Source organism: Empidonax traillii, unplaced genomic scaffold (genome assembly GCF_003031625.1).
Source record: "Empidonax traillii isolate 1590-97213 ecotype Southwest subspecies unplaced genomic scaffold, ASM303162v1 scaffold41:size1892772, whole genome shotgun sequence".
Taxonomy (NCBI): Eukaryota; Metazoa; Chordata; class Aves; order Passeriformes; family Tyrannidae; genus Empidonax; species Empidonax traillii.
Window position 1 is genome coordinate 1732750 of NW_020955234.1, and position 21785 is coordinate 1754534.

Genomic DNA, 21785 nt, shown 5'->3' on the forward strand with positions numbered 1-21785 from the left:
CCTAACAGCTGGAGATATTTCTCCTTTCCTGACTGATCCTGCTTCGATTTAAGTTGGTAGCAAAATCCACCCACTCCTTTTCTGCAGGAACTGGATTGGACTGCTAACGAATGGAGCTAGACTTTGTGCATATTAAAACACCACTTTGATTTTTGTGTCAAGCTGATTTCTTTTCCTCTGAAGCTGATTGTAAGCAAACAAAACGAAACTTGATAGCCATAGGTCCTTCAGGTTTTGTCTGCAGACGAAGCAATCTTAAAGAGCATTAAATACATCTGTAGGTGCTGATTTATTAAGGGTTGTAAATGTATGCCTTTGTACACCTGCTTTTATTTTAGTGGGAAGGATGAAATAGTGAGTTTTGCAGTGTTTTGGTGGAAATAATAACATAGGTATTCCAGGTGCTTGAGTTGTCTGGCTGAGAGGCAGGCATCAAGGAGTTTGAGATAACGTCCTAATAGCGAGGAAAACCTCAAATTTCATATTCTAAAATTATTTCTGCTTTAGTCTCCATGAAGTACAGCGGATTTTATGCAATATCTAGTTTGAAGGGTTTTGCCATCATTTACGGTGGCTGCTTTTGTTTTTTCAATAAATATTTCATAGGGAAAACATTTTTTTTTTTTTAGGAACTCTTGACTTTTTTCACGCTGATGTAAAGCACTCCTGGCACAGTTCATCTCTGGCAGCGCTAACACTAGACAGGTGATCCAAAATACTTGTGACTATTTTTGCTTTTATGTAACATCCTAAAGTGTAATCTGTCAAACAAGGGGAATGCGGTACTTTGAAAGTGTAAGTAGTCTTCTGGTGATCTACTTCTTATAAGGGCTGGATGGCAAGAGAGACACCTCCTTTTAGCTCAGCTTTATATGTGTAACTGGCTGGCGAGGAGGCAGCTCCCGTTGCAGTGGTTCCTTAACACGCACACACGCACGTGAATCAGTGCCAGAAACAGCAGCTTTCAGTTACCAAGTCCAAAGATCAGGAGTGCTCCAAAGGAGAGAGCAAGGTCCAGCTTCGGTGTGAGCAGGTTGGCACTGAGCACAGATCTTTAGTGCTGATGAATCTTTCGCAAATTAATGGTTTGCGGAAGATGAAGTGTGCCAATCCGAGCACAGCGCTCGTTTTCTTCAGGGGGACATAATTGCATGTTTTCTGCCACTTCTTTTGATTTTTAAAGTTTCACCAGTTAGAGAAGCTGTGCTGTCGTGAAGAGGTTGCCTGTTTTCTGTAAATGGAGAGAGACCCTCAACATGTGTTAGTTCTTTATTTCTTCTATAAACAGAGTCAATTTTTGTGTTTGCTGTAGTGGAAGCTTCAGGTTTGTTCAGCATTACCAAGGCAAACACTCTAACAAAAAAATAAGATAACAATGCTTGAACTGTTCAACACAAGTGGGGAAGGGAAGCCCTGTAAATGCTCTGCTAACGTTGCTGTTGGATGTGCTGAAGTCAAGCCTAAACTGAAGTCCAAAGCAAATGTGTGGCTGGGAGACAGCAGAGGTTTAGTGGGAGAAACAGGCCTGGATGTGTCACAGCAGGGTCCCTGCCCTCTGTCTTAAGGCTGTAGGGGTGTTAAACGGGGTGTCACCGTGCAGAATAGAAACTGCACTGCCACGTTTTCTTCACCCATGGCTCCTGCTGATGAACGTGACAGACACTGGGTGTCATTGTAAAGTGGCCAGGAGGAGCTGTGAAGATGTGCTGGCTGGGAGATTCCTCCAGCGCAGAGGGGATTTTCGGGGTGGGGAAGAGCTGATTTGAGGGGCATTTCCAAGGGAGTCTGGGGCAGTCTCCAGGGGCATTGGGTATATTTTCAGATAGGGTTTGAAGTTGTGACTAGGAGCAGGAAGGCTTGAAAGGGCAGAAAAAGAATCCGTGAAGTCACCAGAGAGCAAGTTTTCGGTTTTCACGTGTCCCTTTGAAGGTGGAGGCTCATCTAGCTCAGGTGAGACAGCAGCCACCACCACATCAGAGTGACTGTGGATTCAGGCTGCTGCAGCGATAGTAAAACCATGGTCAGAGTCCTGCTTTAGGCAAGTTCAGACCAGTGTCCTTCCAAAGGAGGGGCCTGGTTCAGTGCTCTCCTCTGCTTGGTGCATAAAATCATAGGTGTTGCCATATGATGTCTGAAGTTCACAACCTGTATGACATGATCAGTATTTTGAAGAACAGTGGTCCTAGAGAGGAATTTCTCCTTAATATGACTCTGGAATTGAGTTTTAAGTGACATTGAATGACATGAGTCTCAGTCTGTGCAATTATAAGAAGCCAAAGCCTGATTACTTTGCATTCACACCAGTAAGATGTATTGGATTTCATCTGACAGTTTGTTTCCAGCAAATTTAGAGTCAAAATTGTGTTCCTAATATAGTAGAATAGAAAGAGAAAAGTGCAAATGTGGGTTGTTTCCTTTTAATTTTTTTTTTTTTTAACCCAGCAGTATATGGAAGTAGCAGAAAAAAAGAAATTCCTTTTTCAAAGGAACCCTGAATTGGTGGAAAGATCTGAACTTGCCCTAAAACATGCTCAGAGGATCTGCAACAATTAAAACTGTTTTCTTGATCCCAGATTTTCCATTCCCCTCCAGAAACCCTTGTACTGTTTGATCCAGACTCACCTCTAATGGAAATGTAGCAGTTATTATGGGTTCTCTTACAGTTTCTTACAGTAGCCTGTAACATTAGTCTTAAAAAAAACTCTTTCTGTCGTGCCAGGCAGGCAATAAGGTTGAGTGAACTGCACTATAGAAAGAACCACCCGTGATTGGAGGTAAACTATGCGGATATATGTTGGGGTGGAGGTTGAAAGGAGCGTGGAGGGCATATTTGAAGCAGACTGTGCAACTGCTATAGCAGGTCTGACTAGTTTGAGATGCCTAAAGGCAGCTTTGTCTTAACTTCAGGTAGCTGCAAAATGAAGTTTTAAATCCTAATTCAGTAATACATCATCATCTTCCGGTGCCTCCACAAACTTTACTTTTCATGTGTCTTTACAGGCACTTTTTTCTCCCTTGGAAAAAGGGTTTAGTAGGTACATGCACACGTGCATGCATATCATCTGCATATTTTTAAAATACACATTTCATCAAGATAGGAGACTGGCATTTCTGAGCAAACCACAGTGGTGGTGTTTTGTTTGTTTGTTTTGTTTTGTTTTGTTTTTTTAAACAGTGGTAACATTTTGCTTTCCCACTGTTCATGTGTGAGAAACCCCTCTATTTCAGCATTTTTGGCATGGTGTGACTTGTTGCTGGTCAGTTCTTGTGCCTGGCCCTGTGTCGAAGATGGGCCCTGGGCTTTTGTAGTCTGTGCTGCGGTCAGAGGGCTTTTTGACTGAGGTGCTTTCGTGCTGGCTGTCCCAGGGGTACAATAACCTGCTTAGGTTACCCTCCTGTGACCTGGCTCACTGTCTCCCCCTTACCCTCCTGTCCCATCTGTTCGGCAAAACTGGCTCTTCTAAACAACCCTTTCCTCCCCTAACTCAAGTGTTCCACAAATAACTTGTGAATGAATAGGGGAGAAGAGAATGTTTTCTGTGTGTGTAACACACTGTGTCAAGCTTCCTGTCGCTGCTCTGCTTCCCCTTGCAGGCAGGGGAACATATGTGATACATATGTGCTTGGGCAAGGCCTTTTCTTTTAATTGTGGGGAAAATCAGTGTAACCCTATCTTGGGTGTGAGGTGAATGGGGTTGTGCCTGACTGAATATGAAGTCTAGGACATTCGGTTACCTGAGCTGTTCTCCTTCTGTGTTTTCCACTCCCAATTTCCAAAGACTCATTTTGTGGTTAAGTTTGTTTGTTCCGTGATAATTGACCTGTACTGAGCATGCTTCGAAATACAGATTTAATACACATGTTGTCAAAATGTGCTGTTGAAAGGGTGTCGCCATCTAGGCTTAAAGGGCTTACTTGAAAATGTTTAAATTGCTCTATGTAGAAGTTACATGGATCCTGTGGTGGCTGTTTTTAAAGAGCATCACTTTTGTGTAGTAGTTTTTATTGTGAAATCAAGCAGGTGCCATGAAAAGTGCAATGTCTTTCAAACTCATAGCTCTTACAGGTGGAGAATAGTTCAAGGCTGGCCAAAGTTCCCTTTAATCAGTTTTCAGAAGGCTCCTTCAGAGGACATGAGAACATATGCTAGTATTTCAACAAGCGCAGGAGCTCTAGTACACCGGATTGAAAGGCCAGTGTTATCATCAGTGTTAACATCATTTAACCCCATCTTAGCAGACTTTCATGTCAAACTTTAACTACCTTTTTTTGTTTGTTTGTTTTGTTTTCACTGGTGGTGGAGGAATGTCCAACACCTTTTTCGCCTCTGTAAGAGAAACTTGTGGGGTGAGTGGGTGCTTTTTAACAGAATATACTTGTTTACAGGGCTGTGTTCATTTAAGCAAAAATGTTGGAAACAACTCATCTGCTTTTATAGCTACTATTAAAAAATTCCAGGGAAACACCTTTCTTTTCTCTTCTTCTAACTCTCAGTAGTGAGAAACTGGTTAGCAAATAAAATCTGCAGCTAAAATGACTTGTCATTGCGGGGATGTATGGTGCATTTTGCAGTATATATTTCTTCAGAGGTTTTTTTTTTCCTTCCTTCTTCTTCCCTCCTGCCATTCGCTGCTTTTCAGTTTGACTGTGATAATTTATTCAACACTGTTTTCAGAGCAATAACCTACTTTTTGGCAAATCATTCAGTTCTTTCCACAGTAGTGTGGGTATTGTTTTTCCCCCATGTGTTTATTAAGGGTCTGTGACAAGGGGGAAAAACAAGGGTACCTTTGGGGAAAAAGATGCTGTGATAGGATTCAAACAAAGTAATTACACATAGGTGAGAAAAAACTCTCTCTCCCTTTATTATACACAAAGGGGTCTCGTCTCTCTTGGATGCACTCACAGTCCTCATTAACCTTTGTGGGAATTACACACATCCAGTGAAGATGGGTCTGCAATTGCTAAAAATATCAGCTGGCCCGTGACGTGCACGTGCCAATGGAGATGTCTTGTACAATGCAACACAAGATTGCCGTAATCCATTGTTCCGTGCGACAGTGCAGGGGAGGAGGGAGGTACAGCCGGGCTGGCTATTTCATCATTCTCCCTCAGAGTCTGACCAGTAGCATCTTGTCATTACAGGCGTGTAATTTTAGCAGTGAAAAGGGAGTGTGTGTGTGTGTGTGTGTATGTGTGTGTTTCCTAGGCTGTGTCACTTTCTGGTGGCTGTTCTAGCTCTTTCTGATTGCTTTTGAATTTAATTTGCAAGTGTGGTGTCTCTTTTCTAGCCAGCCCTTTCGCTGTGCTGGTGCCTGCTGGCTCTGCAGTGGGGAGGAGTGGAGGGCAGTCAGCCCTGGGCTCGGTTGGGCCCTGGAGCAGTGCACAGCCATAATTGCTGCTGCTCCACCTCTGGAAGAGACGATGGGTCTGGTTCTCCCGGCACGGAGCTGTGTGCTCTGCCTCTGGCATGGCTCCTGTCCACTGATGGGGGAGTTCATCGTGCTATGGTCTTGCTTGTGAGACCAGCATCTCCTGCTTCCATGCGAGGAGGCCCAGAGTGCCACACTTGGGGAAAGAAACAGCGATGTGATGTGGAGCCAGGAGGAGCTGCTTGGCCGATCCCAGCGAGGCTTGTGCGTAGAAGCCCTTGCATATTTTTTGTGTGACAACAAGCAGAGTTTGCTGAATAATCAGCTAATCACGTAGTAAAGTGAGAGGATCTGGCCTAGTGCTGTGCCTGGTTTGTTTGACTGCAGCTCTGATTTCCTGCTGCTGATGCCCAGGTGTGTGAAGCAGCTCCCAGTCCTTGAGCTTTTGATACCGGCACAGAGCCACTGAGCCTGTGTGTACGCACCACGATAGAACTTCATTCACACTTGGCAGGCCTGGCTGCTGCCTTAACATTGCCACATGGAGACCCAAATTTCAGAATAACCTTGACTGGACTCCTTTTGGTGGTTCTTTGAAGCCCAGAGTCTCAGCTAAGCTGAACCCTGGGGAGGAGGCTCCTGTGTGGTGGCACGGGCACCGTGACGGAATGTGCAGCCATTCTGGGGAAGGATATAAAGAAGATTTGGCACAGAGGTGACCCGAGGTGAGGGCAACTTTGCCATCTTGTTGAAAATCTCTCTCCCCTCAGCAGCTACCCTTAGCAAAGCAGCTCCTGGTACTGGGAAGGGGGAGCTCCCCCACTCTGATCGACCTCAAAGCAGGTGCTGCCAGGGTTGGTGGTCAGCAGGGTCATGTCTGCACCAGGCCTGTGAAGGGCTGAGGCAGCGTTAGGAATCCTAGAAGGCTTCTTTCATAAAGCTTCCAGTTAAGGCCAAGACCAGAAGAGGGCAGGTTGAGGGCTTGTTTGCATCTTCTGGGTGCTATTTGTAAGGATGCTCGTGGGAAGTCCTGTCTGAAGCAGAACATGTGAGAATTGACATTTTGGCTGAGATCTTTGAGGCAGAAATTAGTTCTGCTGGGCAATCCAAACCTGTTCTTTTTTTATTTCCAGCAAAGACAACACTCTTCCTGTACATGAATAAAGTACATGAAAATACCCATCTGTATCCCCCCTCTTGCTTCGTACTGAAAAGGAGTTGCCAGAGTTGCTGAGGGTTTTGCTATTGCCTTCAGCCTCAAGTGGTTTGCAATGTGCCTTGCTAACTTTCCATGCACAGAACCTGTGCAGTCTTGTTCACCTTCTAGTTGTGCCAGGGTAGTCTTTAATGCTTTAACGAGCTAACAAGTGCTCCTCTGATTTAAACTTGCATTAAGTTCTGCTACCCTGATAGAATTCCTAATATTATAAACACCCTTAATAACCCGGCTGTAATCTAGAAAACCTGCTCTCCTTTTTCCAAACAATTACTTAATGAGGCAGTAATTTATTCTAAGCTATATTTATTGGAGCCCATTCCAGCTTTATCAGACATACTCTGCTTGGATGTGTGCAGTTAGTCAAAAACATTAAAACTTCTCCACTTCTTCCAGGGGAACATGTTACATTTAGCAAACTGACAGCATTAGAAACTGTTTCCAATTTAATAGAAGCATATGTTTCCTGCAAGACTTCAACACACTACAGAGTCGGAGATCGCCTCAGACTGCGGCTTTGCCTTTTTTTTTTTTTTTTTTTTTTAGCGCGGCGAAAAGGAGCTGGAAACTGAAGGCAGGAGTGGAGCTTGTGTTTTTTTGGTTGTTTTGCAGAGCCTTCTAGCAGGGCTTCAGCAGCTGGAAGTTCAAGAAACTATCAGGAAAGTGGTGTGGGCGGCGCACGCAGAGCTCTCGCTCCAAATGCAGTTTCTGATCATGAACAAACAGCGAGAGCTTGCTTTGCCCTCTGGGCCTCAAATAGTACAGTATGCAACAAGGGAGAGCAGGCAAGGCACGAGGATGGAAACAGTAGGATCAGATTACAGTTTCAAAATATCGCTGGAACACGTTGGCTGGCGTTACACTATTGACTGGCTTTATAATTGCATTGCTTATTTGCTAGGGAAGGCTTCACCTTACTTTCTGATTAACATGGACACTCCTTCGGGGACCTGGGGACTCCAGGCTCTGAGTATCAAAGTCAAACCCCACGAGACCTGCACGACTTCAGATGCTTCTCAAATGAGAGTCTGGCAAACAGGAGACAACAGAGGAAGCTCAGAGGTTTCCCTGCACAGTCCTTAACTAATTCCTACTTAGATTAGCATCTGCGAGTCACCCACAGTGGTTTTCCTTCTTATTTTGGTTTTAACTTGAGACTAGAGAAGACCCCTGTCACTCAGCTTGCTCTCCCCATGGTCTTCACTCATAGGTGTCTAATGCAGGGGCTAAGGCTGTGGAGGGAGAGGGGAGCTGCCTTTCTTGCTAAATGCAGGAGTGGGGTGCTAAGGAGCTTTACTTGCCTCTCTGTTTCTTCTGGAAGAGCTGAGGTTTACCCACCACCACAGGAGCTGGGAAGAGTTGGGTCTCTGTGAAATATGCATGAGAAGTATCTGCCGCTCAGTCACTGCTGGCACTGACACCCTTGCAGCAAAGGCTTGCAAACATAAAAACAATTCCCTGTACTCTGGAAGCACAGAGCTACCCAGGAGGCCAGTTTTTTTATATACTCCAAAGGAGTTTTGTAAGTGCTTATTAAACCTCACTCAGTTAAAAAAAAAAAAAAAAAAGGGAGTGGGGGGGCAGCCAAAATTAATGTAAGATGTATCAGGGAAAAACAAACCTTGTAAATGGGGAATGCCTGAGCACTGGGTCTGGTGAGGACGGAAACCCCAGCTCAGCTCCTCTTAACCTCTCTTCTGGGGTTGGGGGGTTTGTTTTTTAACTCACATGTGACGTGAGACCCAGTTCTTACCAGGCAGCAGTTGTCAGGAGTCCTCTCTAGCCAGGCAACATGGATGCAGTACACTCCAGCGAGCACAATCTGCATCAGATCCCGAGCAACAGCCTTGTTGCAGAGGAAAAAGGAACCTCCCCCCCCCTTCCCTGCCCCAGCCCTGGCCAGTGTGTGTACACAGTGCGAGCCAGCTGCAGCACCGGGAGCGTGGCCGTGCGGCACTGCGTGGTACATGCTGTCCCAGCTCCCGGGGATGCTGCCGTGCCAGGATTTAGAGACTCCGGTGTCAACAGATGAAATCCCCGAGGAGGGGTGATTTTCATCGTGCTGTGGCTGTCGCCTCTGAAAGTCCATGCTGCTTTTTCTCTCCAAGTCCTGGAGTTAAACCTTGTCATCTGGGCTGTTCAGCTCTCCTCCTTCTCAGTGAGGCTGGGAGGTGGTGCCAGGTTTATACTGGCTTTCGCCTCTGCAGTTTCTTTTTCTTTCTAACTTTGAATGGGAGGAGGATGCCAGTGCTCTCAGGAGGCAGGCTGGCTCCCACCTGCTGGGGCAGGTTTGCTCTGCCTTGCCAGGATCCTGCAGGCCGAGGAGCATCATTCTGTGGTGGGTGAGCCCATGGTCCTGCGCCAAGGGGTCTTCCAGAGATCGATCTCTCTCTCTCTCTCTCTCTCTCTCTCTCTCTCTCTCTCCTTGACCTTGGGAATGGGGAGAGAGAGGTTTACCAGTTTGCCTCCCTAGCTCTAGGGGACACATACTTTGTGAGTTACAAGTTCAGGTGGTCCCTCAGGCTGGATCTGGCAGCACTGAAATACCTCGCAGCAGCTCAACCTGACTCTGTTAGCTCGGAGGATCTGGCCCTTGTCTTGCCAAGTTGAACCCAGTTGGCATAATGGGCCATTTTATTTTGGTCCTGCAGCCATCTGTGCCAAATCCTGATTCTGCTGAAGTCAGTAACAAAACACTCATTGACTACTGTTGGGCCAGGATACAACCAATGGAAGCCTCAGGCGTGAATAGTGAGGTGTGGAGGAGAGGAAAGTTGTATTTCATGTGCCAGGAGTGACACAGGAAGCACTTGCATAATTCACTGGATAGGTTCTCTAGTGAGGTTCACTTACGCTTGAGGTGTGTGAAACTTTGTTTTGGGAATCAAATGTGCAAATTGAGTACTCTCATAGCATTTTGGGGGGGATTTTATAGAGAGCTTTTGTGTTGAGTGTCCTTGATGGGGGTTTCTTGCACATGTGTGAAATGGCATTTTATTTGAATTTCCCCAAGTTGCCTTTTTCTTTCTCTCTCCTTCCTCCCCCCCCTGCACTCCGTGGTTTTAATTACCCAAGATTTCAGAAAGTAACTGGTCCTGCATCAAACTGCACTTCTCGCATAAGCCCCTGTGGTTCACACCTGTCTTTCAGCATTCGGCTGCGTGGGGGGGAGTGATGGCCCGTGGACTCTGGGGTTTGGTGCTTTTAGCTTTTTGAGCAGCGTGGTGTTGGTTATGAAAGTGAACCTCAGTCTTTTCAGCTGTTCATCTTCTACACTGACCAAGAGGGTGGCGTAAATCTGGGAGTGGAAATAATGACTTCTTAAAAACCCTTTTCTGCTGTTCTTCTTGGGGTTCAGTTCCCCTTTCTTTTTCTCCTTCCCGTCTTCCTTGATGAGCAGGGAGGGCCTAGTGGATTGTAGAACTGATTTCCAAGAAGAGCCCTCAGTCTTGAGAGACATTTAAAACTTAAAGGTGTTTGAGAATTAACATTAAAGTTTATTGTTGGTGAACCAGATCACTTTTTCTCTCAATTTTTACGTATTTGGTGCTTTTTGTCTGTGCCAAACTCAGGATTATTAAGGACTTCAGAAGTAGTCCAACAGTGACAAGGTGTAACGTCCGAAGCACGATCAGCAAATATGAGTACTCTCACAGTGTGCACATATCTCTGTCCTCCGGAGAGCCAAGGATTCATCACTAAGTGGACTCAGAGACACAGGCATCGCACAAGCTTTCCTGTGTTTAATCGATGATGGTCGACTCCAGAGAACCATCCACTCCAGGCTGATTATCTCTTCTTCTGAGCCCCAACTACGTTTTTTCCCAGCTCTGTCTGAAGAGCAGAGCGGAGCCAATAAAAGGAAGCTAAATGACATGCAAATGAAAAAAAAAAAAATTACTTTTGTTTTTCAATTAGAAAAAGACAACTCCCAAACAATGCTAGGGTTTCTCTGGCGCTGAGGCGCGTGCAATCACCCTAAATGGGCAAAAAAAGCAAGTTGAATCTTTCTCGGCAACAATGGTTTAGCTTTTGGTTCTGGGTCTTCCAGAGATGCAACCAACTGGTAGATAATATTGAGGAAGATCTCCAAGTAACTCCCCCTCCCCTCCAATCCCCAGATAAGTGCAGCTTTTACATTGTCTTTCTTCAGCTTTTTGGTTCCACATACGTGAGTAACATTGAAAACTAAGTTGCAAACCAAAACCCTGAAACACTCTTTATTAAAGCAGCATCAACAACAACAAAGCAATGTCCCGTCTCAACTCCTAACACTTGACCTCAAAATGATGTTTAGTGGATGGATGAAAATGCAGCAGAAATACACCTGTCTGAGATTGGTGCTCGGCCAGAAAGACCCTCCATGAGCGTGCCCCTCAGTCTCTGCTTGTCCAGTCTTGCATTTGGGTCGGTTGCTGTTGTCTGGCTGCCCCTATTGGGGCTGTATGACTTGGTAGGACATCTCTGTCTTTTGACACTTGATGTGGTGCAGGTTTAGCTCATTTTGTACTGATCTTTGGTTAAGCTGATCTGCAAGTCTGGCATTTTTGTTTTCCCAGCAGGAGTTTTAAAATGAACAGAACTGACTCAGATTAAATGCTGGTATTGTACAGCTTCTTTTTTAAAAAAAAAACAGTATTCACTATCCTAAAAGACATACAAAACTGATCTCTTTAATAAAGGAGCGATACTGTTGGTTGAAGGAGGGAAGAGATGGTTAGAACTGTAAAGCACGAGCAGGCAACATTGTCTTAAGCTCCCGTGGTCAGAAACTGTGTAATTCCTTTATGGAGAACCTGCAAGCCCACAAGCATGTCTGGTTTCACCCACTCTATCAGTTGGTCTAAAGAGGCGCTGCCTCCTTGCTTCACTTAGCGTGAATAAAGCAACTTAGGGAAACCGGAGGAAAAGATTTTTTACAATTCCCATTTGCATGCCAGAGGAGAAGGAATAAAATAAAACTTCATAAAGCTGAGAGTCTAGCGGTGCTCCTTTGAGCCCCCTCCTTGGTGGAATAAACCCCCCATGCTTAGGCTGGCATCCTGCTTTGGTGCTTTAGTGGTTAAACCCTCTTCTCAGAGAGTGTTAGTGGGGGGGAAAGGAAACTGAAAGTTGTGCTGAAAAGCTGGTAGGTGAAACTGGGAGTTGCCTGATCTATTTTATCTTTTAAAAGGGCAAGCTCTGAATCAAGCTACGTGAAGATTGAGATGTGAAAGCTTGACAGTCATACATACAGGAAACCTTGAATCATTTCTGAGCTTCCTGGAAAATGACGTAGCAAGGTTATCGTAGTGTTTACTTAATGATGATCCCATAGCTCTTACTGATCAGCTTAAAAAACGTGCTAACTTCCAGCACCTCACTCTTGGGTGGAAATGGGCTCGATTGGGTTCGTTAGAAATGATTCTGATGTCGCCTGGCAATAATTAATAACTGAGCACAGAGAATGGAGCCTGGGCTGTTTTCTTTATCGTGGGGGAAAGGGTTTGCTTTGTACAGTGGATGTTTGTATACATTCCTGGCAGAGGCTGACAAACTTCAAAACTCTTCTAGTCCCCAAGCCATTTAAAAACGTCTTCTTTAAATAGAGCATTGCGGAACGAGCCATTGGTATGTCTTTAGGACAGAGCCTGTCTTTTCTCAGGGGGAGGAGATAGCAGGAAGGGATGGAAGACTTCTGCCCCTCCTCCTGACACCTTGCTGCTTTAAAAACTTGCTGGAATTGGGCAGGGGTTTCGATTCTTGCTTGCTTGATCCTCCCTTTCTTGCTCTGTCTGTCCGAAGTAGAAGGAAATGTGTCCACCGTGCACATTTGAACAGCAAAACCTCCCCTCACACTCCAAACTCATGTGCACAGCTCTGGAGTAGTCTGTGGAAGTGACACTAGGGAGCAGAGGAAAACCAGACTTCGGCACTAGTGCTAAATTTCGGAGGTTTTGTTCACCCAAGATTCCAGGCGCGGGAATTGCTGGTAGCTGGCCAAGGAGCTTGGATGGCAGCCTACCTGTTCCTCAGCTCTGCTCAGCTTGCTCCCTCCCCCTGCCTTTCTTTTTTTAATTGCATAATATGCTAGAAAATTATCTGGATTTGAGACTTACTTTTAACCAGAAGAGGCTCACTTCACCCAATCTGATTTTGGATTTGCCACCCAGCAACTGCTTTCTGAAGCCCTTTTTTTCTGACATTGAAAACCTGACTTCTTTTAGCCCCTCTCCTGCTTTCCAAAGGGCTCTTACATGTTTGTCATTCATTCTTGGGGGTGTTTGTAAGTCCTTACCTTCGTTGTCTGTCTGTAGAACTAGTGTATGACCATCAAACTTGTGGTGTCAAGTTCGCAGGCACCAATCCCACTGGGAGAACTGGGAATTGTATTCAAATAAGGAAGGTGGATTTTGACTCCTAGGTGGTAACTAAATCATATGAGAGGAGTCAGGTTTGAGGTAAAAGTCTGTATTGCTATTGCAACTTCTTTCTGGGTAGCTGTGGCTGAAAAACCTCTTCTGCTTTTTTTTTTTTTTTCTTTTAAACAAGGCAGAAATCTTCATGCCATTTTATTAGAGTTTTGTTAAACAGAGAGCTAAAGTTTTAAACACGTTAAAATGAACAGGGAGCTGCCTGTGATCCTATTAAAATGGTTTAGGGCTCCACCATCTCACCACTCAGCCTGGGAAAATGAGAGAGCAGAACGTCAGATCGTTCTACTGTGACAGCACAGCAATTCCCTTCGTTCCTCTGCATTTGGGGGGATCTTCATGTCACAAAAATAATGGTGACAAAATGAGGTTGGGGCTGTACTGTGTAGAGGAGCATTTCCAGGCGCTGTGAAACATCTTGGAAGAGATAGCACTGGGGATTGAACTGCCCTACTTTAATCTTAGCTCAGAAATTATTTATAATGCGGGGCAAGTTTGGTAAAATCCCCTTTGTTTCCTTCAAAATCTGCCGTCTGACCAACAGCAGAGTGTAGTGCAGAGAGTGATCTTGGGGATTAGACTAAAAGACTTGACAGATCTTCTTCTTTATCTGTAATTTATCTAATTCTGAGTGTAATAACTGCATTTCCTGCTCTGGTTGTTCAGTCCTTAGGCGATCAGTTAAATAAACCCATATGCGTATATCCTGGTGTACCGAAGGGCTGGATCTCCCAGCTTCTCTGGGAAGGTTTCTCTTAATATACAATTGCTTGAGCCTTGCTTCCCTTCCCCTGTGAGCGAGCTTTTGAATAAAAAAGGAAATCCATTGTAAGAACCTTGGTGCTTCAAGTTTGTATTCCCAGGCATAGCATTGCATCGGTCAGGAAACGTAAAGAAACGTTCAGTGCAGTATCTGTAGCTCGTGCACCTTTGTGCAGATATTTGGGGACCATAATGTATGTAAGAGGGAAATTTGCTGCCAAGCGTGCAAGATCTTTGAGTATTAGAGATGCTGTTTCAATCCCTGCTTGGAATTTGCCAGCATAGCCACGCTGAAACAGGATGGACCAGGGCACTGCGTTTAAGGCAGCTTCTGCTTCCTCATCTCGCTGATGCGGGCCAAGCCCGAGTTATTTGTGTTGGACGGTTTGGCACTTGGCTTTGCTGTCTTCATGGGTCTCCCCTCTTTCCTTTCAGATATATGTTGGGGAAAGGAGGAAAGCGGAAGTTTGACGAGCATGAAGATGGGTTGGAAGGCAAAGTGGTGTCTCCCACCGACGGCCCCTCTAAGGTGTCTTACACCTTACAGCGTCAGACTATCTTCAACATTTCCCTTATGAAACTTTATAACCACAGGCCATTAACCGAGCCAAGCTTGCAAAAGACAGTTTTAATTAACAACATGTTGAGGCGAATCCAGGAAGAACTCAAACAAGAAGGCAGCTTGAGGCCCATGTTTGTGACCGCTTCCCAGCCTGCCGACCCTCTCAGCGACAACTTCCGCGAGGCCCAGCCGGCGTTCAGCCACCTCGCCTCCCAGCCCCTGCTCCCCACTGACTTCGTAAGCACTATGCCCCTGGAGTCCTGCCTCACCCCAGCCTCTTTGCTCGAGGACGACACTTTTTGCACTTCCCCGACTGTCCAGCACGATGGTCCAACAAAACCACCACCTCCCGCTCTCCAACCAGTAAAGGACAGCTTCTCCTCAGCCTTGGACGAAATCGAGGAGCTTTGTCCAGCACCTACCTCCGCAGGGGCAGTAGCAGCCGAAACAGCAGCCGATGACTCTAAAGCCCATCCCAGCGAGTCCAACATCCACAAGCCCGAGGGCCTCCCGGAGAGCAGAACGGCCGAATCCAAACTCATGGACTCTCTACCTGGCAACTTCGAGATCACAGCTTCCACAGGTTTCCTCACAGACTTGACCCTGGATGACATTCTGTTTGCTGACATTGATACGTCCATGTATGATTTTGACCCCTGCACGTCTGCCACGGGGGCTGCCTCAAAAATGGCTCCTGTCTCAGCAGATGAGCTCCTAAAAACTCTCGCTCCGTACAGCAGTCAGCCAGTAACTCCAAATCAGCCTTTCAAAATGGATCTCACAGAACTGGATCACATCATGGAGGTGCTTGTTGGGTCTTAAAATATTAGAAATATAGCAACTTTTTTTTTTTTTTTTTTTAATTTTAAGTACCAGTATATACACTTGGTAGTATTTCCATAGTCCCTCCCAGCCCCAATTCACAGCACTGTGCATGCATCCTTGCTTGCCTTTTTTGAAAAGAAAAGGATCACACTAGTTTTTGCTTCGAGCAGAGTTGGAGTGCCTTCATCCATGTATGACCACTTCTAATGTATTTTTTTTAAAGTGGTTCCTCAAGGAAGACCGAATATCCTGGTATAGGAAAGAATATGTATTGTAGACAATGTTATGTTATTACAAAAAAAAAAAAAAAAAAAAAAAAAAAAAAAAAAAAAAAAAAAAAAAAAAAAAAAAAAAGGAAAAAAAAAAGGTGAAAGCTAAGCACAAGGATTATGTTGGGGAAAGCTGTAAATTGCATGTGCATACTTGTCTATTTTTTCTATAAGTTTTATTGCAAGAGGTAAAAAATTTTATTATTTAGATAATCTCAATACCATTTTAGCCCTGTATAGGTTGACTTTAGCAATTCAGCCTTTTGGAGGCATTAACCTGCTCCTCTTTAAGTGTTGCATTTACATGGCTGTTTAGAAACTGCTGCCCAAATTTATTTTATATTTTTGTACAGATTCTGCAGTTTATGATATTGTTTTTTCTAAAAACAAATGCTGTTTATACACACAAAAAAATAGCTATTTTGATAGGATTTGCTCACATAGTTCCTGCATAATTCAGATGTACAAGAACCACTTGTACTTTTATACAGAGTTGTAATGTTTTATATGTGTATGGTGCAAAGAGAAAATTGGATCAAATAAGCCTGCAGTCGGTTTCCCTGAATGCAAACAAACAAACAAAAAAAAGTGCTTTAAGAAAGGGCTGGGAGCTGCTTCTGTCGGAGTTTCACAAGTGTTTGCTCCCTGCTGTACCCACTGCGCACTACTGTGATTCCTGAAACTTAGAGCCATGTCCTTTTCCAACACGTATGTGAAGCAGTTGGCAGGAAACAGTTGTGGAACTTCCCCCAAAGAGGTCCCTGAGCGCTGCTGTGGCTGCAGCTCCCGCCCCGGCACCACCGGGCTGTCCCCAGGCCCGCCCACGTCCCTGTGCCAGGGCATCCATCCCGCCGGACACGGAGCCTCAGCATGGGCGGCACATCAGCACTTCCTCACCTGAAGCTCCTGGGAACGGTTTTGGCAGGGAGCAACGTGCCCATCGCCCACCGAGAGCCAACCTCTCCCGGAAATCCTCCTGACTGATGGGCGTGGGCGGGAGAGTGGGGCTGAGAGCGCCCGCCCGCCCTTTCTTGGAGCATTTCTCCTCCCCTCTCCCACCTCACTGTGCTAAGTGCTGAAAAAAGGCAACTTCAGTATTACTGCAGTGAAGCTCATCTCGTACCTGCACTGGATGGACTTGCTTTAATATCCATTGCTGTCAAAACTGGAGCCAGTCGTGTGACATCACTTGGCATCTCGTATAGAGTTGGGTTCTTGTATCAACTGTGTTACCTGCTTTACACTTTATAGACCCGTTTTACAACGAATATACAGACACAGCTTTCTATGCATGGTCCCCCCTTCCCCCGTAACACCTGAGAAGTCTTCTCCTTACTGCACCAATAGCTTTTTTTTTTTTTTTTTTTAAAGTTCTTTGTGGTGTACATTTAATTTAAAAAGAAAAAAATGTTTGCAATGTATCATGCCTATTGCTGAAGTTGCTATGGCATTTTAGTTTTCCAATGGTACTTTAGTTGTTGAGTGCCGGTTACAACCTGTATTGTTTGACATGCCTATGGCTTCTTTAGGAATAACTTTTATATTTATTTAAGAAATTTTAAATTATGTTTTACGTCATTTGGCAATATTCAGTCAGTTCTGCTCCCTTCTTGTCATGGAAGAAATTGGGTCTTGCCTGCCTTTTGAGGAGGCGGCTTTTTTATGAATTGGCACTTTAAAACAGGCCATATATATTTATTAGTGTATAGGTAGATGTAACGTAGATATGCACACAGACACAGGATAAAAGCAAATACGTTTTTGCAATGAAGGAACTCCTAATGGAAATGAAATGCATCATGTACAGCTGCAAAACACACTTCTGGCTCCCAGGGTGAGACGTGGGGCTGGGGGAGGAGGGAAGGGGAGGCACTGGCTGAGGGGGTGGGTTTGCTTTCTTCTTTTATTCCCAAGCGGAACTCGGTGAAGCACTGGGATGCCGGTGGATTTGCAGTAATATTTCCTTACACAGCCTAAAAAGAAAGTAAGTTACTGCTTGGAACAGAAAACCATTGACCAAGTGTAGCTTTAGGGACCATGGGAAGGGAGGGGTGGGGAAGGAGGATGGACAGTTTTGGCTCACACCCGGCCCTTGCTCAGCCGCAGTCCTTGGCCCTTGTGGGAGAACCAACAGCCCTGCCTGATTCTGCCCCTCTGGTACCTGGGAACGCCTTAGCCAGGGGTGTCATCTGCACAGACCTGTAACACCACCAGTTTCACATGGTAGGCACTTGCCTTGCCATGGTTGGAAACTGATTTGCAGTTTTGCTGGAGCTGCCATTTTTGGGGAGGGGTTACATATTTACACAGTAACATATTTACACAAACACCACAAAGGCAAAAGCTCCCATCAACACCGTTTTTGGAGACCTGTGTTAAGTGGGGTTTAGTTGAAGGTTTTGTATCCACAAAGCTCTAAATCCACCCCTTGGACGATGTCTGTGGCTCCTTGGTGCTGAAGCACATGTCCTGTGGCAGAACCCTTACAGAAATCCCATAGGACAGAAACATACTTGAGACTTATGGGACTCAGCAAAAGGTTGGGAAAGCTGGTGCAGGCCAGGGCTGGAAGGGCATGGCTGTGGCTTTCTCCCTGCAGTCACTGACTGGCCAAAAAGCTTGGCCTTTGCCGTGGTCCTGTCAGCAGCCATGCATGGAATTTCTCTGAGACCTACACCAGGGATGGAGATAAGACATTAACGTGCAATGAAGTGACAAGATGGGAGCAGAATAAAAGAGCTTTGGATTTGAAGTGATTTTTTTTTTCATAAATTATTTATTCTTTTTTTTTTTCTTCTGTAAATATATTTATTTTATTGTGAAGCTAACAACATCTGGATTGTAACATGTACAGAATGTATGGTAGGAATGTATCCTCTTGTAGGAATGTAAATCTGTATGAAAAAGGGTATGGGAGCCAGATTCAAAAAGAATGAACTGAGTTCCAGTCAGGATATGCATGGATCACAGGATTATTTTTTCCCTACACTCTTTTTCTAATATGGGTCTGGTTGTTTGAAATATGCAAAAAAGGTATGGAGGAGGGACAGTTTTAAGTTCAAAATTAGCCCTAATCAGGCTCCTACCCCCATCAGCTTCCTGAGAGGGGCCTCCCTTGGCACGCTGCGGGAGCAAATGCAATCACCTCCGTCATGCTGGCCAAGAAAAGGTTGAAAAAGGTGATTTTTTTGTTGTTGTTTTTTAAATTTTAAACACCCTTGGAAGGTCCAGCGGAAATCCCTGGGGCTGGACAACTGGAGAAGGCAGCAGGACGGTACCTCCAGCCCCAGAAGTTGTGCCAGAGCTGACACCACCTCGCTGCCAGGAGGTAGGGTCAGGCAGAGGGTTTGCCTGCCCGAATCCAACCCACTCACGGTGCTCTGTGCATCCAGCCTGCCAGTCCTGGGGCACCACAGGTCCCTCTGGAGTCCAGCAGGATCCCGCAGCCCTGCAGGCAAAGGAAGGGGAACATCCCTCTTGAAGGAGCAGCTTTGAGCAGCGTTGTCTGTAAGTGCATCGATCTGGCACCTTCCTTGCAGTCAACTGGAACAGCACGACAGGGAAGCCACTCTGGAGCAATCACTGTCAGCAGAAATTCAGACCTTCTGAAAGGTAATTTGGTTTTTTCCTCAATGCTGCGTGGTTATTTAAAACTGATATTTTGAATCCAAAGTTTACACTTTATTACCATTAAATTGAGTAAATCGCAATGGGTCCTCTCTGACAAACGGTTTAATTCACTCTGGCATGTTGTGAACTTCTTGTTACAGGGTTTCTTCTGGTTTGGTTTTGTTCTTTCCCCTTTCCCCCCATCCCCAATCAGGTTTCAGTATCCTGCTTCTGTGCAAGTTGCTTTTGATATTCTATAAATTAATGAGACTGAACATTTTAAAATAAATTAGTTCTTAAGCACTTTTTCTTTTTCTGAAAATAAGCCTAATGCAAGTTCCGGAACCTCTTTAAAAACACAAATTGCAGATAAAATCCCAACCTCAACTCCTGTCTAGTTCTGAGCATATTCCATACTAGTGCCTGTAAAGGCCAAGATTCTGGAAAAGGTGTAAATAGTGTGACATGTTCAGTGCATGGTTGTTTGAACAGGGCTTGTTATTGTCAAAAAAAATTAAAAAAAAAAAGGAAAAAAAAGAAAAAAAGAAAAAAGGCTGTATTTCCCCTTCCCCTCCCACAGACCTTAGAGCTGTGCCTTTTCTATGCAATATTACAGACATCTGAAACCAGATTACTGTATTCACATGTAGGTATGGGCTGTAATCAAAAAAACAATTGGACAAATGTACATGGAAATGAGCAGTCTTACTTTTGTAGTTTTATATTATACAATAAACAATTAAAATAAATTCTGGCTTTGTTCTTTCCCTCCACCAAAAAGGAGAGTCAGGGAAGACAAGAGACCCCATGGGGGGGGGGGGGAGGGTGACAAGGGAGGGACAGTCGCTCACACCGCTTTACCTGACAGAACAGAAGTGTCACCTTGTGCGATGGCTGTCCCTGGCATGAAGCTTTTTTCCCCAGCACAGAGCGGTGCCCGTGGTGTCCTGCAGCCGTTCTTGGACTCGGTATGCCCAGGGATGTTCAGCTCAGCTCTGCTGTGCGAGCTGCAGCCCTGAGCTCGCCCCGTGTGGTGTGAGCGGCTTCCCAGGGAGCCGCTGGGCTGACCCAGAGCGAAACCTGCCCGGTTTTAATACTTATAATGCACTGTCCTTTAGGGCATTAAATCCCAGCAGGAAACATCTGATACCTTAATCCACCGCTTCGTTTATCAGTGCCCTCTTCCCCCCCCGCGGCTCCTCCAGGTGCCTGGTGTTCGCTTTCAGGGCCAGCCAGGAGGGCGATGCCGCCCCCGCCTTTGGCTCAAGCCTTTCGTGGCCGTGCAGCAGCGCCGGGAGCTGCGGAGCGCAGCGCATGAGTCACCCCCGCACACACACACCCAGCGCACGCCTCGCCCGGCCTCCCACACCCACGGGAGCGTGACTGCTCCATTTTGGATTTGCAGCGAGAAAGAATCGAAATGCGGGCGGAAAAGCGGCGAGTTCTCCCGGTCCCGGCGGTGCCGCACAGAGGACTCGTGGGCTCCGCACCAGCTGCCGCCCCGGGGACGAGCGGCTGCGGGGACACGGGGCCCGAGAAACGCGAGGGGAGGAGAAGTGCGAGAACCGAAGCCGGCGCCGGGGATGGAATTTCCGTGTGCTCAGCAAGCGCCGGGCTCAGAGGGGGCGAAACGCACCGGGGGCTGCGGCGCGAACGCTTCTCCCTCCCGGCTCGGCTCAGCTCCGTTCCGGGCTACACCGGCCCTGGCCGGCACCGAGGCACTGACAGCTCCCCTAGGGACACGCCCAGGTGCCAGAGCGTTGACCTGAGGCAGGACCTGTGGAGATGCCGCTGTTGCGCTCCCAAAGCTGCTCTGATTTTGTTGCCGCCTACCTTGTAAGAGCTTATTTCCTCACTTGTGACTTAGCGAGAGATGCCTCCAGCCCACTAAAACCAAGGCTCTGCACAGAGCAGCTTCCCACCCACTCCAACTCTCCAGCTTTCCACCTCAGCCAGGGCAAACCCGTTGCTCTCGGCTAAGACAGGGTGCCCAGGCGGGGAGCTGCAGCTCCCTGTGGTGTCTGCCCCAGCCAGAGGGTGCTGCCAGGGATTGTCTGCAACCAGCCCTTGCTCTGAGCCTGCCCGTGCAGGGGGCAGGAGGAAGCAGGCTGGAGTTTGGCTGGAGTTTGGCACAGGCACTGACCCGTGGCAGATGAGGTATCTCACACCACACAAGCACTTACCGTGTTTCTCGAGGTCACAGGAGCCTGGGGTACCCTCGGGACTGAAGGACAGTCTCTCCCTCCCTCAGGTACATCTGCCCCTGTGCCCCAGGAGTTTCCAGGCAGAGGAGGCACCACAGCATTGAGAGCGGCGATGGCCCAGCTCTGCATTCAGCTCTGCTGCTGCTCAGTATCATAAGTCAGTGCAGCAACTCCACAGCTAACAAGAGTCACATTAAGCTCCTCTCTGGGCCTTAATAATAACTGGAAGATCAGGGAGTCTGGGCCAGGTGCCCACCTGCGTTCACAGACCTTGTTGGAGCTTGTGCCATGGGGGCAGAAAGACACTTAAACGCAGCACTGAGGCAAGGAGGGGATGGCCAAAGGCACCCTGTGCTCCTGGTGCCCTTGTCCAGGAGGGATAACGTTCCCTGCCTCTAAACTGCACGTCCATGTGGGACATGTGTTCCTCCCAGCACTGGCAGTAGGAGTGAGTCCTGCTCCCAGCCCTGCCTGCACAGCACAGCCAGCTTCCCTGGACCACACGCACCTCGTACTCACCAGGGAAACCACAGCGGGGAAAAGTCATTGGGGA

At 46.4% G+C, this 21785-nt stretch overlaps 1 protein-coding gene across 3 annotated transcripts in view; it reads left to right on the forward strand.

Moving 5' to 3' along the window:
• The window catches only part of SERTAD2 (SERTA domain containing 2), an 80701-nt gene extending 60924 nt beyond the window's left edge, over nucleotides 1–19777 (forward strand). For all 3 annotated transcript variants that reach the window (XM_027878435.1, XM_027878434.1, XM_027878433.1), the window contains one exon: nucleotides 14199–19777. In XM_027878435.1, the coding sequence (XP_027734236.1) occupies nucleotides 14203–15147 (945 nt within the window). In that variant the 5' untranslated portion in view covers nucleotides 14199–14202 and the 3' untranslated portion in view covers nucleotides 15148–19777. The remainder of the gene's footprint in view (nucleotides 1–14198) is intronic.
• The last annotated feature ends 2008 nt before the right edge of the window (nucleotides 19778–21785 follow it).